The sequence below is a fragment of the Hyperolius riggenbachi genome, chromosome 3 (genome assembly GCF_040937935.1).
Source record: "Hyperolius riggenbachi isolate aHypRig1 chromosome 3, aHypRig1.pri, whole genome shotgun sequence".
Lineage (NCBI taxonomy): Eukaryota > Metazoa > Chordata > Amphibia > Anura > Hyperoliidae > Hyperolius > Hyperolius riggenbachi.
This window is the reverse complement of record NC_090648.1, coordinates 330,977,926-330,994,216: the sequence shown is the minus strand read 5'-3', so window position 1 is coordinate 330,994,216 and position 16,291 is coordinate 330,977,926. Positions and strand designations below refer to the sequence as shown.

General features: G+C 43.9%; 1 protein-coding gene across 1 annotated transcript in view; it reads right to left on the bottom strand.

Annotated features, from left to right (window-relative positions):
- LOC137562325 (uncharacterized) overlaps positions 1–16,291 on the bottom strand; it is a 228,780-nt gene that overhangs the window by 94,898 nt on the left and 117,591 nt on the right. Inside the window, exons 12-15 of the mRNA XM_068273662.1 lie at positions 14,058–14,233; positions 9,171–9,247; positions 6,767–6,816; positions 5,308–5,503 (exon numbers count right to left, since the gene is read on the bottom strand). Coding sequence (XP_068129763.1) covers positions 5,308–5,503; positions 6,767–6,816; positions 9,171–9,247; positions 14,058–14,233 — 499 coding nt within the window. The remainder of the gene's footprint in view (positions 1–5,307; positions 5,504–6,766; positions 6,817–9,170; positions 9,248–14,057; positions 14,234–16,291) is intronic.

The window sequence follows — 16,291 nt, the reverse complement described above, 5'->3', positions numbered from 1 at the left end:
GTACACAGCCTCGGTGTGCCTGCGTCCCGCTTGGCCGAGCTGGGGACCGAGCTCTCAGCGTGGGGGCGGATGTGACGTCACGTCCCAGGCTCCTTCAGGATAGGTGGTTATGACAACCAGGACGCTCGCTCTCTGTAGCGGTGGGTGGTAGTCCTTATCCAGGAAGAGCAGCCGTGGATGTAACACACGGCAGCCTTCTAGCAGGGCAGCAGGGAGCTGTGTGTGTGACTCAGAGGTTTTTAAAAAACTGCTAGAAGGCTGCCGTGTGTTACATCCACGGCTGCTCTTCCTGGATAAGGACTACCACCCACCGCTACAGAGAGCGAGCGTCCTGGTTGTCATAACCACCTATCCTGAAGGAGCCTGGGACGTTACGTCACATCCGCCCCCACGCTGAGAGCTCGGTCCCCAGCTCGGCCAAGCGGGACGCAGGCACACCGAGGCTGTGTACGCTGTACCAGCCACTTTGTAAACAGGTGAGACCTGCCTAGTAGACGAGGTCATTGTATTGCACAGAAGACTCAAGCGCCCCTTCTCTTCTTTTATGTTTTCTACAGCGGTATATCTGGGAGCAGCTGAGCGCACTTTAATGGGGGTCTGATCGCACCAGAGGGTGGTACCTACTACCCCTTTCTTTCTTATTTAAAGCAGGACAAAGTAGGGATGGATTGGAGGCTGTGTTAAGCAATTCGACGTAGGGCAATATCCATCTCTGCGTACCCCCTCCTCCCCCCCCCCCCCCATACACCAAATTACACATGTGCAGAGAATTGCTGCATGCTGTCAGATTTTTTATGTATGCAAAATTTGATCTATGAATAAGGAGTAAGTTTGTGCTCCAATACGAATGAACTGATAGGTTTCTGGCCAGAAAGATTTGCCAATAAAGATTGGATTTTATGCCATTTGGTCAAGCTGACTTACCTTCTACCGAAATTTGCATGTACCATACGTTTTAATGCAAATTTGTGTGTGCCAAAAATGCATGTAGTGGGAATCATTTTATCCCCTCTACTCTCTATCCCAAATTAACATAAAAGCATTAAAGGACAACTATCAAAGTTAATTAAAAATTTAAATGCCACATAGATTTCCAGTAATTACTAGCAAATAGCAATGCAAAGGCTTTTTTCATCTTTTCATGTTTTATATGAAGAAAATGACATTTACAGAGAACAATTTTCACTGTGGGCATTATTATCGAGGACTGCGCCAGCACATCCAGCATACAGAAACCATCTTCACTGGCTCTAGTATTGTGACTGGAATCTGTTCAGAATGATAGAAAGCAGAAATACTGTATAGCTTCAAATGTGTTTAACCTCCCCAGGACTGCCTCACGCCGATGGGCGTGGCCGTGGTGGCAGTCCCAGGACCGCCTAACGCCGACAGTCCTGGGGCTGCAGTTCGTAGGAGATCGTGCACAGGCCTTCAGTCTCCGAGCGGTGATCGCCGCTCAGGAGACTTATAGACTGCGAAAACGCGTCTAATTAACATGTACAGCGCTGCGATCAGCAGCAGCGCTGTACTGGGGACAGGCGTGTGACAGCTGTCCCCTCCTGAGGCTGGGGAGTGATCGGCTGTCATAGGCTAAGGCCTATGACAGCTGATCACGCTGATTAGCTGGCGGGGGGAGGGAGGGAGGGAGCAGGGTAATCAAAATAAAAAAAATAGGCATTTTTATGAAAAAAAGTACTATAAATATTGATTGAAGAAAATAAACACAGAGGGGGGGGGGGGGGGAATCAGACCCCAACATCAGACAGCTCTGTTGGTGGGGAGAAAAGGGGGGGGGGGAATCAGTAGTGTGCTATGTTGTGCAGCCCTGCAGCTTGGCCTTAAAGCTGCAGTGGCCAATTTAACTAAACATAGCCTGGTCGTAAGGAGGGTTTAGCACTGTGGTCCTGAAGTGGTTAAATAATCATTAGCTGCAGCTCTGCCTGTGTGTTTCTGACCCTCTCTATCACAGTGTAAAGTAAACAGTCTACAGCTATGTTACAGTTCAGCTCCCCTCCCCTGATGCTGACACAAAATTGTAACAAACAGCTGATAAACAAAGCATTTTTTCACACAGGCTGTCCTGAGAGACCTTTGAAAAGCTTTATAGTGTTGCTGGCTAAACGCTCTATAGGTATGTAGGGTTTACAGAAAAACTGTTTCTTTTATAATTGTTCTTTAACTGGGGTTTCTGGTGAACCTGAATCCATGATTACAAAGACACAAGTAATAAGGTTGCCTACTAGACACCCTTACCACCAATGTCAATATAGAGATATCCATCAAATGAGCTCTATTCAGCCCCACTGCTTCCTTAAGGGATCAAACTCCCTATGCTAGAGTTCTCCAACCCTGTCCTCAAGGCCCACCAACAGTGCATGTTTTGCAGAAAACCACAAACATACACAGGTGGGGTAATTAGTGTCTCAGCAGAGCCGATTACCTACCTGTGTAGATTTCCACAAAACATGCACTGCTGGGGGGCTTTGGCTGGTTGGGGAACTCTGCCCTACTCCATGTCAGTTCATGTACACGTTAAGATTCTGCAATTTTTACTGCACTGCACTGAAATTAAAATTACTAATGCTTTGGATGCAGATGGTGGTTCTACGGCTTATTTTAATCATGTGTTAACATCTGATCTACTGATTACAAGAATTCTAAAGACTATGGGCTTGATTTATCAAGCTGTGCTGCTTTAGCACAGCTTAAGTGACAGGCAGCCTGTTGGGCAAATCAAAGTGCCGGGATCACATCCATTTAAGCCACTGGACCCCATGGGGCTCAGTGCGGGACAAGTGGAGCAGCCATTAGTTACTTACAAAGGGTGTGCAAGAGTTACCAGCGCACGCTGCGCTGCACTACCGCAGCGTAGCGTGCGCTGAGCTTGTGCGCCTCATTAAGCTGCACTGCTTTAGTGGGGCAGCTTGATGAATCAAGCCCTATAGCCAGATATTGGGCAACTTTATGAATCATGATTTTTTCCACTTCATTTGACCACTTTCATGTAGTATGAGGGCCAATTGATTTTGAGTACTATGAACAGAGTGTGTAGGAAAGTATTCATACTACATTGAGGTTGTAAAATTGGCCAATCAAAACTGGATGTGTAATTACGCCCCATGTCTCTACTGTTTGCAGGAGATTTTGCCTTTGATCATTTCCACAACTGCAGCACTTTCTATTTCATGCTTTTCTATTATGTGGAGGATACAGTTTAGCATGCTTGTAAGTTGTTAAACATAATGATATCAACTATTTTTAAAATAAAAAGTTCTGAGGGTTATCCTGCCATCTATGTAATCTTATTACATTAATCAAAGCCAGCTGGAACATTCTGTTGTAAACTGACAGCTTATGCTCTGATACTCCTGACTGTTTGATCCTGTCACACACACACCTTCTGAGGCTCACAGTAAGCATGCCTATCAACATCCACAGAGCGTTCCCACTCTCATTAATATTCCAAAACATTTGTTCCCTTCACAGTAGGTGCTTACTGTCCTGCAGCAGTGTGTAATGTTTACTTCACAAGAAAAATAAAGCACAGCCATCACCGCTTTCCTTTATTGGTATTTGTTTTCTGATATCAGTTTAATAGATATGTGACAGGTTTGTGACAGGCTGTCCTTGTTAGCAGCATGGGATTATAATTGCAATTATTTAAACGGCAGAACCGTGTTTATTCATAGACCACTAAAAGGGTAGAAAGGGAAAATGAATTTGTGTTAAGGGTTGTGCATTCATTTCTTATTTACAGTGTAGCAGATCTCTGAAGGAGAAAAAATTGTGGTGGCGGGGTTCCGTTACATTGGTTAGAGTTAGGAGTAGGAGGGGGGTGGTTAGTGTTAGGCATATACTGGGTAGGGTTCTTGCTGGGAATTAATAGAGGAGGGTTCTTGTTAGGCATCGATAGGGGAAGGTTCTTGTTAGGCATCAATAGGGGAGGGTTCTTGTTAGGAATTGATAGAGGAGGGTTCTTGCTAGGCATATATAAGCCTCCGTAGGAGTGCATCTTTTTATTCGAAGTGGCCTTCAGGCACCTGTGCCCTGCACCCACCACCCACTGGCTGCCCACCTTGGACCGGTATGTGCACCTAGGATTTTTTGCACTGGCCCCGGGTTGTGCAGCTGCAACCCTCCTACTAAAACTGCAGTGCCTTCTACTAACACTTGGCTTTACGCCTTCTACTTTCTATTTAGGCATATATAGGGTAGGGTTCTTATTAGGCATAAATAGATGAAGGTTCTTGCATAGATAGGGGAGGGTTCTAGTTAGGCATTGATTGGGGGGAGGGGCGGAGGTTCTTGCTAGGCAAATATTGGGTAAAGGTTCTAGTTAGGCATCTATAGATAAAGGTTCTTGCTAGGCAGAGATAGCATAGGGTTTTTGTTAGGTTTCGATAGGTGATTGTTCCTATTAGGAATACATAGGAAAGGGTTTGTGTTAGGTATAGATAGGGGAAAGTTCCTGTTGGGCATAGATAGATGAATGGGAATTGGCCAGAGCCTTGATTGCCTAGGCAGATAATGCAACAACCGCTTTACTGTAAGTATATTATTATATGGCTTTTCAAATCCATCCACTGCAAAAACAGCTTTGCAATAAGTATCGTGGCAACAATCCTAAAATGCTATTTGACTTCTGCATATGTTTTTCTTTGTGTTTAGTAGCATGAAGGAAACATGATTTAAGATATGGCATTATCTAAGGGGTGTGGTTCAACAGAATTAAAATGCCTATGGCAGTGATGGCTAACCTTGGCACTCCAGCTGTGACAAAACTACAAATCCCATCAAGCCTCTGCCTCCCCGAGTTGTGCTTAGAGCTGTCAGAGTATTGCAATACCTCATGGGACTTGTAGTTCCAACACAGCTGGAGTGCCAAGGTTAGCCATCACTGGCCTATGGGCTCCAAAGATGAGCTAAGATGAGCTAAAGCAGAGTGTTTGTCAACATGTGAAGGATAAACATCTGAAAAATGAAGGCGTTTTCTTCTCCAGCTTGCTTCACTTCTCATAAAGCAGTATATAAACATGTTTTTGTTGTTGTTTGTCCAAGAGAACAAAATCAACTAATTTGTTTTGTGGACCTTCTTAGCACATTGTGATGGTGTTCATAGGTCTTCCTGTAGGTAGTCTGAAGATCTACATGGATCAAAAGGTGCCATAACACAAGGAGAAAAACAGTATAGCCCAAATAAGAAACAAATATAAAATAAATCCTAAATCTTTAAACAAATTGAAAGGGTTACTCTTTTTTCCAATTTTCTAGATGTGTCCTCGTATTAGTTGCATCGATTATACTCACAAAGAATCCATTTTGGCTGGCCAGGTGCAGCGCAACGCAGCCCGAGGACATTTCCTCGGAGTTAATTAGGTGTGGGCAGGCTTCCTTGAAAAAACTCAGCAGGTTTGCAGTTACACAATACTCATTCTCATTTACAGCTTGGTGAAGTATTCTCAGCCACTGGAATGGATTTCCTGGAAAGACCTGGTATAAAATTCTACAAAACATAACGACTTCATAGATACAACCTTCACATGGGGATGGAAAACGTAAAGATGAAACAAACAACAATCCTTAATTTTTAAGAATAAAAAAATAAATATTGAGAAAGCTACAACAAATATTAATAAACACCAGAAAAAAAAATGCAAAAGCTTTGTAACCAATCAACTATGGGCAGTGTTTGAGCTATGTTCACCATACAGCACAGCATGTCATTTTCCCAAGCCTAATAAGCCAAAGAACAGGTCAGCACTCACAGGGGTGGAGGAGCCCAAAGCATGGAAGATAGGCTAATAAAGCTGCTGGTCTTATAAACAGAGAGATAATCTTACCTCTCCTGAAGAATTTGGACCAGTCTCTTGAAAAGGGTCTTCTATTCGAGCACATAACATTGACAATGCATTTCGCAGGTGCTTGACTGCTTCTTTGGGTCAGCTAAAACACAGGTGCCTTAACTGCTAGCAAGCATGAGCACCTCTATGGGCTTGATTCACAAAGTGGTGCTAACTGTTTAGCTCGGGGGTGCTAAACAGTTAGCTCGTGAAGTGCCGTTCACGGACTTTTGCGCGCGCAAAGTGCTGCGATTCGCGCGATCGCGGACTTTTGCGCGCGCAATTTATCGCGGAAAATTGCACACGCTAAAGTCCGCGTTCGCGCGAATCACGGCACTTTGCGCACGCAAAAGTCCGCGAAAGGCACTTCACGTGCTAACTGTTTAGCACACCCGTGCTAAACAGTTAGCACCGCTTTGTAAATCGGGCCCTATGTGTGTGTCCACACTCAGGCTGTTACTGAAACTGTGCATTTATTGTTTCATCACTTACATGTTAATGCCATCTGAGCATTACAGCCAAGATCGTTTCAGGGCCACTAAGGGTACCCTTTATCAAGGCACAGGACAGATTCTACACCATACTGTGAACGAGCCTAGCAATATATATATCTAAAATATTGTAAGTTTGGATAAAAACTAATATGCAAAGACACACATCTGTAGTTCCTACACGGTTTTGGCTCAGCTAGGCAATGAATTTGCTACCAATTGTGTCACATTATTAGCAACTTGTAGCTGCACAATAAAACTTCTATTCTGGCTGCTATAATATGCTACTGTAGCTGCTTGGTAGTAGCAATTCCTGATTTGTAAACCAACACATGAAAGGAAAACTGCTTTTACAGAAAATTCTCTAGACATATTCAGACTCTAGAAACTATATCCATAAGTGTATTAAACTTTTTTATATATATAAATACTTACAGAGAATTTGCCTTCAAAACTCTGTTTCTTGATTTGCTTTCCCGAAAAATCTGTTAAATAACATACAAAGGATAAGAGAGAGTGACCGCTGTGATGAACCTGAAATCTGCCCTAAAGCGTACCTAAAGTGTAAATTCCAAAGTGAAAAAGAACCAAAATGTCATTTACTATGACTGTTTCCTTCTTTTTTACTCATTGCAGCAACAAGTGATTTCTGTAATAAACAGGAGGTAAGCATTGCAGCAGCTCTGGTATGCACCATAGCGCGTCTGTCACTACTTTACTTTTTTCGTCATCCCTCCTCTCTTTGATGGACTAGCACATGACACACTTGGGTTGCTGTAAGACCTACTTTCTGTCCGCCTATGGCGAGGCCTCTTAGGAGCATTTGCCAAGAGCAGAAAACTGCCATGGCATACCAACAAAACCTGTATTTTCTACCACAAAAGGTCAGTTTTTCAACATTTATTCATGCTACTCTATTTTAACTTGTGTGGACTGTGCTGGAATAGTGGAATGTATTTTTACACTTTAGTTCCACTTTAGGTAAAAATATGTAGAGCAATTTCTAGTCCAAAATAGCTATCGTGGGGAAATCCCCCCTCCCTCCCAGATCCGCAGTTCCCATGGCTGGCTAAATATGTGGAATATATGTGGCACAGGTGTGGCCCTAAGAAGATTAAATCGAACAATCAAATAATAAGGTTAGTATAATGAAGGTTAGTGATCCTAGGTTACATACTATAGGCACTACATTAAAGTGCCATGCTTGCTTTACTCATTCATTGTGTATCACTTCTCCTCTGGGTACAGTGTCACAGAAAGGCCAATATTACAAACAACAGCACAAGAAGTTACATGTTTATCAAACCATAAGTTCCTGTAAATCATAGGCAATTCATGTGAACAGTAAGCAGATAGTCTGTGTTTCTAATCACAGGCAGCTATGTATAGATAGACTGTAGTGACAAGGAGTTAGTGACAGGTAAAATCTTGTGAGAGGCAGTTAGTGGCAGCAGGTGGTCGGTAGAGAAAGACAGGTAATGGTAGGCAAATAGCAGCTAACTATCCAAGTCCCCAAATACCATAATATGGCAGGCCACAAAATATAATTAGGCCTGAATACACAGTTCCAAATAACATTATGAGACAAGACTGTACCTCCAAATAACATAAGGCATTAATTACTGCCAAATATTATCATTAGGCAGCAGATACCCCAAATAACATCATGAGACAGTATCTACCCCTAATCAGGAAAGCATGTATTTCCAAATAACATAACAAGACAGGCATGTACCAACAAATTGTATAATAAGCTTGCTTGTGCCCCAAATCATAATGTCACGAGACAGGCACAAAACCCCAAATAACAATAATCATGAAACAAGCATGTATCCTTAAAGTGGATCCAAGGTAAACTTTTACTCATTGCATAATTGTGTTCCTTTCCTATTGTTTATAGGGCATTCCTCAAGCCAAATACTTTTTTGTTTTTGTTTTAATACTGTATTTCCCTATAAACTAAAAAAGCCACGCCCACAGGTTTTCAGAGAGCCTTGGCAGTAGCAATGGCTCATGGGAGCTCAGTCTGGGCAGGAGGAGGAGGAGGTGTTACTAGCCATTGATTTCAGAGGCAGAGGGGAGATTAGTTTTTTTCACAGGCTGAGTGCTCAAGATACAGATAAGCAGCCTCTGTGTAATGTTTACAAACAACATGGCTGCTGTCATTGTATCACAGGAAGAAATAATCATATTCTATTGAAGCTGTTTTCAGCTAGATTTGCTGTGTAAACTATCTAAACTTTAGATAAGATATATAGACAAGTTACTTGTTATAGTTAGTTTTTCATCTCGGATCTGCTTTAAATAACAATTAGTACAGGGTAAATATGATGAAGTGGTCCCAAAATATAAATATTGGGGTTGACATACTAAGGCTCCCTGCACACTGCATGCGATTCTGATTTTGAATCGTTTTTTACATGCAATTACGATTTTTAATCGTTACTGCATGCTGCGTTTTTTCTGCATTTTTCTGTTGATAGCATTCAGGGAAAATCAGAACTGCAAATTGGAATCAAAATCGGAATCGCAAATCGAATTTGCAGTGTGCAGGGAGTCTAAATAAGATCAGAAGTGAACTGTCAATTTATTTACTTTAAACAATCTATTCTCCTTTCATGGGAAGAAAAGTTTTTTTTCAGGTTTCTTCTTCCTTATACCCGATTGGATATGTAATATACATTCATTCCTGTTCCCCGTGCATCATCTGTAAATCACCCTCACTGAACCAAGCCAAGGCAGCTAAAGGTAATGTACTATTCCGGGAGTCACATTCCTCAAAAGATTCAATATCATGTCTTGAAATCTTTAAAACATTTTTTAAAAGTTATGAATTTACCTTATAGTCTGTGTAAAGCTCTGGACTGAGTTCAGTAACGTCTCGCACAGGTAAATTCAGCAGTTTACGTATGTTTACTAACAAAAGGAAGATAAAAGTTATTGCAATAATTTAGTAAAAATAAACTCGTAAAATAATCCCACTTCCAAAATAATTTTAATATATGTAAAGTGTACTGAAGGTGACATGTGACATGAGATAAAAATGTGTATTTACGGTGCCAAACACATTAATAACTAGTCTGTTTGTTTGTTTTTCTTTCATTGCTTGAAAGATTAAACCTCCAGAGTAAACCTCTTTTACTCTTTACATCCAACCCTTGTTGGATTTATAGGGCAATCCTTTTTTTGTGCTGAAGACAACTTTGGACTGCAGGAGATAGATAAAAACAGGCAATAGTTTATGTATTGTAGCTCTGGGATGCTTAATAGATTGGGATTAGGAGAATAGACAATGGTTTATCTCATCAGTTTATCGGAACCTCAGGTTCACTTTATGCCTGTAGACATAGCAGAGAATGCATACGGTTTTAGCATTAGGTGAGCAATCATACTTATGGAGCTGTGCTGCTGTGGCTAATGCAGCTGCACATGACTCCACTAAATAGGGAAAGAGTGCATGCACCTGCACACTTTCATACGCATCACAAACTATAACTTTCGACAGATGGTAGCCCACCCACTCATTTATCAAATAAATGTGCAGATGCCAGGCAGTGTGATGGTTCAATTGGGTCACCTTTGATTGCACTCTCAATTAACATGATTTTGGATTTTGGACATGGTTGTTTTTTTTTTTCAATAAAATGTTCAAAACTATTCAAATGCCTAACCCAAATTTCCCATGCAGGCTGGTATAGCACAGAGACTGTAGAACCCACTAACATGGGGCTCTGCCCCTTGAGCAATACCAACCCACATGGTCCATCACATTGGGAGGCAATCTGCAAAAGAAGGATGGGAAAGCCTCTCTAAGGCCTTGTTCACATTATAGGCGTTTTTGTAAAAATTTAAGCGCGGGCAATTTTCAAAATCGCCCTGAAAACGCTTGTGCAATGATTCTCTATGAGAGAGTTCATATCAGAGTGGTTGGTTTGCGATCCGCTTAGAAAAGCGGTGCTTGGGCCCTTTTTGAGGTGATTTCCCTCAATGGAAGGTATAGGAAAACTGCAAAACGCTCACAAAATCGCTTTGGCAAGCGACTGCATGAGCGCTTTTTTAAAAAATACATTGTATTGTTTCCGGATTTTTTTCCGGATCAAAAGACGGAAGCGCTCTGCAAAAGCGCTTACAAAAACGCCCACAAATACGAGTGAACGCACAGAAAATCGCCAGAAAACGCTTAAATAAAAAAGCGGGAAAAACGCCCACCACGGATGGACACGCAAGCTGAACGCAATAGAACAAGGCCTCATTTTGCAATTTTCTATTGTACAGCATTTATCACTATCTCTTCCTAAGAGAGGTGAATGTAACTATTTCCATGCATGTAGGGGTGAGGTCCTTGAAGGGGGCTAATGATTGGGGATCTGGGAGCCCCTCCTAGGTAAAGGAATCATTTTTAACCACCAACTTATTTATATATAAAAAAGGTTAAATGAAACCCTTATTTGATATTAAAAACATCTGTAATTCTTCTCAGAAACGTCCAGAGTGTGAAACGGCCGTCAGGCCACTTGTGCCCCGCACCCACCAACTGTTACCATCTTTACCCACTACTAGTAGGTGTCTGTTTGCGTTAGATATGATTCTGTCTTGCACCTGACTTTAGCAGTGCCGACCTTCCTCTCCTTGTTGCACAAAACTTTGTGCATAGCTAATTCATGCAAATTCACTGTCATACGCATTACAAGTCATTCTCTACTGGCAGAGCTATGCAGGCAAGCAATGGGCAGCTGAAGTAGGGCTTTGAGTAAAATCATCAAAAAAAAAAAATCAGAGTGAACACATAAATAAAGGCAGTTGGCATACCTGCGAGCTTGCCTGTTGCCTCCACATTTCAGGCATCTATGTTAGAACTATGAAATAAGAGACTTCAATGCCTTCTACATTCTGTTCCTGCCTCCTGGCAATACACACACATACTGATAGTGACACAGAACATCCTGCAATAGAGGGGAAAAGCCCTGCACTGACAGACTAAGCATGCTAGTCAAGCGATTGTACTGGAAGCTGTGGGGCTTCTTACTTGTAGAGGTCAGGAGATCATATGTGAGAAAGTGACATGCTACTAAATTGGACTGCCAGAGCATCTAGCTAACTCTCAGGATGTCTGTCAACCGAAGCACAAATCCACAAGCAAATATTTGTAAAACAAGAATAAATAGCAAAAAAAAAAAAAGTAAGGATGCGTAAATATACAGTGGCTATATCCTTATTTGATTAACCAGTCTTTTAAAAGAATAATATAACATCATGCATCCATCTGATTATGAGCTTCTTTCTTAAAAACCTCCCTGGCGTTCAATTTTCCCAGGATTTCTGTGCAAAAAGTGATAAAATGTATTTTTAAAACTTTTTTTCCCCCTGTAACTTGCCAAAATGTGTCAAGCAAGGGTCTAGTATACAGTGCAGGAGAGTATTGATGTGTATGCACGTTTATACTGTTCACAGCATGTTTTTATGGACAGATATATCTGTCCATTCCGCTGGGGAGGTTAAGTCTTGCAATCTTTTCTCTGCATACTAAAAGATTGAGTGAATTTTTCTGGCCATCAGAAGGCAAAGGGAGTAATGAGAGTTATCTTCTGCCCTTTCAATAACATGGAGAGAAACAGTGTTTACACTATTAGCATGAGATTTTTCTTTCTTTCTTTCTTTCTTCCTTTCTTTCTTTCTTTATTTATTTACAGTAGCTTGCAAAAGTATTCGGCCCCCTTGAAGTTTTCCACATTTTGTCACATTACTGCCACAAACATGAATCAATTTTATTGGAATTTCACATGAAAGACCAATACAAGTGCTGTACACGTGAGAAGTGGAATGAAAATCATATATGATTCCAAACATTTTTTTTACAAATAAATAACTGAAAAGTGGGGTGTGCGTAATTATTCAGCCCCTTTTGGTCTGAGTGCAGTCAGTTGCCCATAGACATTGCCTGATGAGTGCTAATGACTAAATAGAGTGCACCTGGGTGTAATCTAATGTCAGTACAAATACAGCTGCTCTGTGACGGCCTCAGAGGTTGTCTAAGAGAATATTGGGAGCAACAACACCATGAAGTCCAAAGAACACACCAGAGAGGTCAGGGATAAGGTTATTGAGAAATGTAAAGCAGGCTTAGGCTACAAAAAGATTCCCAAAGCCTTGAACATCCCACGGAGCACTGTTCAAGCGATCATTCAGAAATGGAAAGAGTATGGCACAACTGTAAACCTACCAAGACAAGGCCGTCCACCTAAACTCACAGGCCAAACAAGGAGAGCGCTGATCAGAAATGCAATCAAGAGGCCCATGGTGACTCTGGACGAGCTGCAGAGATCTACAGCTCAGGTGGGAGACTCTGTCCATGGGACAACTATTAGTTGTGCACTGCACAAAGTTGGCCTTTATGGAAGAGTGGCAAGAAGAAAGCCATTGTTAACAGAAAGGCATAAGAAGTCTCGTTTGCAGTTTGCCACAAGCCATGTGGGGGACACAGCAAACATGCGGAAGAAGGTGCTCTGGTCAGATGAGACCAAAATGGAACTTTTTGGCCAAAATGCAAAACGCTATGTGTGGCGGAAAACGAACACTGCACATCACTCTGAACATACCATCCCTACTGTCAAATATGGTGGTGGCAGCATCATGCTCTGGGGGTGCTTCTCTTCAGCAGGGACAGGGAAGCTGGTCAGAGTTGATGGGAAGATGGATGGAGCCAAATACAGGGCAATCTTGGAAGAAAACCTCTTGGAGTCTGGGGCAGAGGTTCACCTTCCAGCAGGACAACGGCCCTAAACATAAAGCCAGGAAAACAATGGAATGATTTAAAACAAAACATATCCATGTGTTAGAATGGCCCAGCCAAAGTTCAGATCTAAATCCAATCGAGAATCTGCGGCAAGATCTGAAAACTGCTGTTCACAAACGCTGTCCATCTAATCTGACTGAGCTGGAGCTGTTTTGCAAAGAAGAATGGGCAAGGATTTCAGTCTCTAGATGTGCAAAGCTGGTAGAGACATACCCTAAAAGACTGGCAGCTGTAATTGCAGCAAAAGGTGGTTCTACAAAGTATTGACTCAGGGGGCTGAATAATTATGCACAAAATGTTTGGAATCATGTATGATTTCCGTTCTACTTTTCACGTGTACACCACTTTGTATTGGTCTTTCATGTGGAATTCCAATAAAATTGATTCATGTTTGTGGCAGTAATGTGACAAAATGTAGAAAACTTCAAGGGGGCCGAATACTTTTGCAAGCCACTGTATAACAGAGAGACTTCAGCTGGTTATTTTCTGTTTTTCTGTATGCACTTGAGCACTGGTCCAGGAGCGCGCACACTTGATCATGTCTGCCTCAGAGGGCACACTTGCATGTACTCAAAGGGAGAAATGAGTTGGATCTTTAGAGAACCAGAAGTGGCGCTGGAATGCTGACCAGTCAATTCTTCTTGGTGCATAAGATGACGCCAATTACTTCATCAGCATAATCCCAGAGAGTGGCTACAAGGCAAAAATGAGTACTGAGAGTAGAAGTCCCTGGTAACTGACTGTATTATGTAACATTATGGGATCACATAGAAGTCATTTATGATAGATCACATCTAAAACTAAAAAAGCTATCTAATTTTTGCATGGAGTTCCTCTTCATGAAGCCTGGATTATTGATATGGGCCTTGCAGATGCTGAAGGAAGAAAATACAAAAGACACTTAATAGCCAAGAGTGAAGCAAAGATGCTCACCTTTAGTTTGGCTGCCAGAAAAGTCTTCCAGGAAGTGCTGCGTATCTTTCTTATAAAGCACTATTCTGCAGTCAGACGGCAATGTCTGCTTTTCCCATACATGACAGAAACCTGAACCTTGCGTAAGCTGCAAGTTTATTCCCAGTGTAGAGCACAGGTCACAGATGGTCAGGGGTCTGTGGAAAACAAAACTCTCCAAGTTACAATGAAAAATCATAAAAATTTAAAAACATTTGAATGATCTGAATTATCAGAATGCAGTGGCGGATACAGCCAGCAGTGGCCCCTGTGCGAAATTGCAATTGCGGGGCCCCACGACCTGCGGCGCGCGAAGTGCGCCGCGGCAAAAAATGGGTGTGGCTACGACCTGCCACGGTAAAAAATAGGGTGTGGCAATGACCGGATGAGGGCGGAGCTAACTGTAATTTAAAGCGAACCCGGGGTGAGGGTTTATTTCCTTTTAAACAATACTAGTTGCCTGGCGGCCCTGCTGATCTAGAAAATACGTGCAAATCATGACGGCAGATATGGCCAGAAAATACGTGCAATCATGTCGGCAGATATGCCCAGAAAATACGTGCAATCATGTCGGCAGATATGCCCAGAAAATACGTGCAATCATGTCAGCAGATATTCCCAGAAAATACGTGCAATCATGTCGGCAGATATGCCCAGAAAATACGTGCAATTAAGTCGGCAGATATGCACAGAAAAAACGTGCAATCATGTCGGCAGATATGCCCAGAAAATACGTGCAATCATGTCGGCAGATTTGCGCAGAAAATACGTGCAATCATGTGGCAGACCTGCCCAGAACATACACCTGCTAATATAAATAAAAAAAACAAAAACATTTACTCACTTGCAGCAGCAGACCTCCTGTCCCAGCCTCCATCCAGCGCGCAGCTCCCATGGGTGGTTGGGTGGATAGGTAGCCTGGTAGGTGGGTGCTTGGGTAGGTAGGTAGGCAGCCTGGTGGGTGGGTAGGTAGGTAGCTCTTAGCCGGGTGGGTAAGAAGCCTGGTGGGTGGGTGGGTAGGTACCCGGGTGGGTGGCTGGTTAGCTGGGTGGGTAGGTAGCCTGGTGGGTGGGTGGGTAGCCGGGTGGGTAGGTAGCCTGGTGGGTGGGTGGGTGGGTAGGTAGGTAGCCTGGTGGGTGGGTGGGTGGGTAGGTAGCCTGGTGGGTGGGTAGGTAGCCTGGTGATGGGTGGGTGGGTGGGTAGGTAGCCGAGTGGGTGGCTGGGTGGGTAGGTAGCCTGGTGGGTGGGTAGGTAGCCTGGTGGGTGGGTAGGTGGGTGGGTAGGTAGCCTGGTGGGTGGGTAGGTAGCCTGGTGATGGGTGGGTGGGTGGGTAGGTAGCCGAGTGGGTGGCTGGGTGGGTAGGTAGCCTGGTGGGTGGGTAGGTAGCCTGGTGGGTGGGTAGGTAGCCGGGTGGGTGGGTAGGTAGCCGGGCCTGGTGGGTGGGTAGGTAGCCGGGTGGGTGGGTAGGTAGCCGGGTGGGTAGCCTGGTGGGTAAGAAGCCTGGTGGGTGGGTTGGTAACTAGCCCGGTAGGTAGGTAGCCTGGTGGGAGGGTGGGTAGGTAGGTAGGTAGGTAGGCAGCCTGGTGGGTGGGTAGCTGGGTGGGTAGGTAGCCTGGTGGGTGGGTTGGTAACTAGCCCGGTAGGTAGGTAGGTCGCCGGGTGGGTGGTTAGGTAGGTAGCCAGGTGGGTAGGTAGGTAAGCTGGGTGGGTATGTAGCCTGGTGGGTAGGTAGCCGGGTGGGTGGGTAGGTAGCCGGTTGGGTAGGTAGGTAGGAAGCCTGGTGGGTGGGTAGGTAGGTGGTTAGGTAGCCGGGTGGGTAGGTAGGTAGGTAGCCGGGTGGGTGGGTAGCTATCTGGGTGGGGGGCCCAACTCCTATCCTCCCCCCCTTCCTCACCTCGGGGGGCCCCCCCTCCCGGTATGCGCGGCGGGAGAGCGGCAAATACAGGAAGTCTCCAGGGCTCCAGGCAGGTGCTAGAGGCTCAACCGCTTGGTCTCCAATATGTCTCAAACTCTGTATACTGCTCGCTACTTCCTGGTTTAGTAGCGAGCCGTATATGGAGTTGGAGACATCGGAGACCAATCGGCCGCTGAGCCTCTAGCGCCTGCCTGGAGCCCCGGAGACATCCTGTATTTGCTGCTCTCCCGCCGGGCATACCAGGAGGGGGGCCCCCTGAGGTGAGGGAGGGAGGATAGGAGTCGGGGCCCCCCAGGGAAAA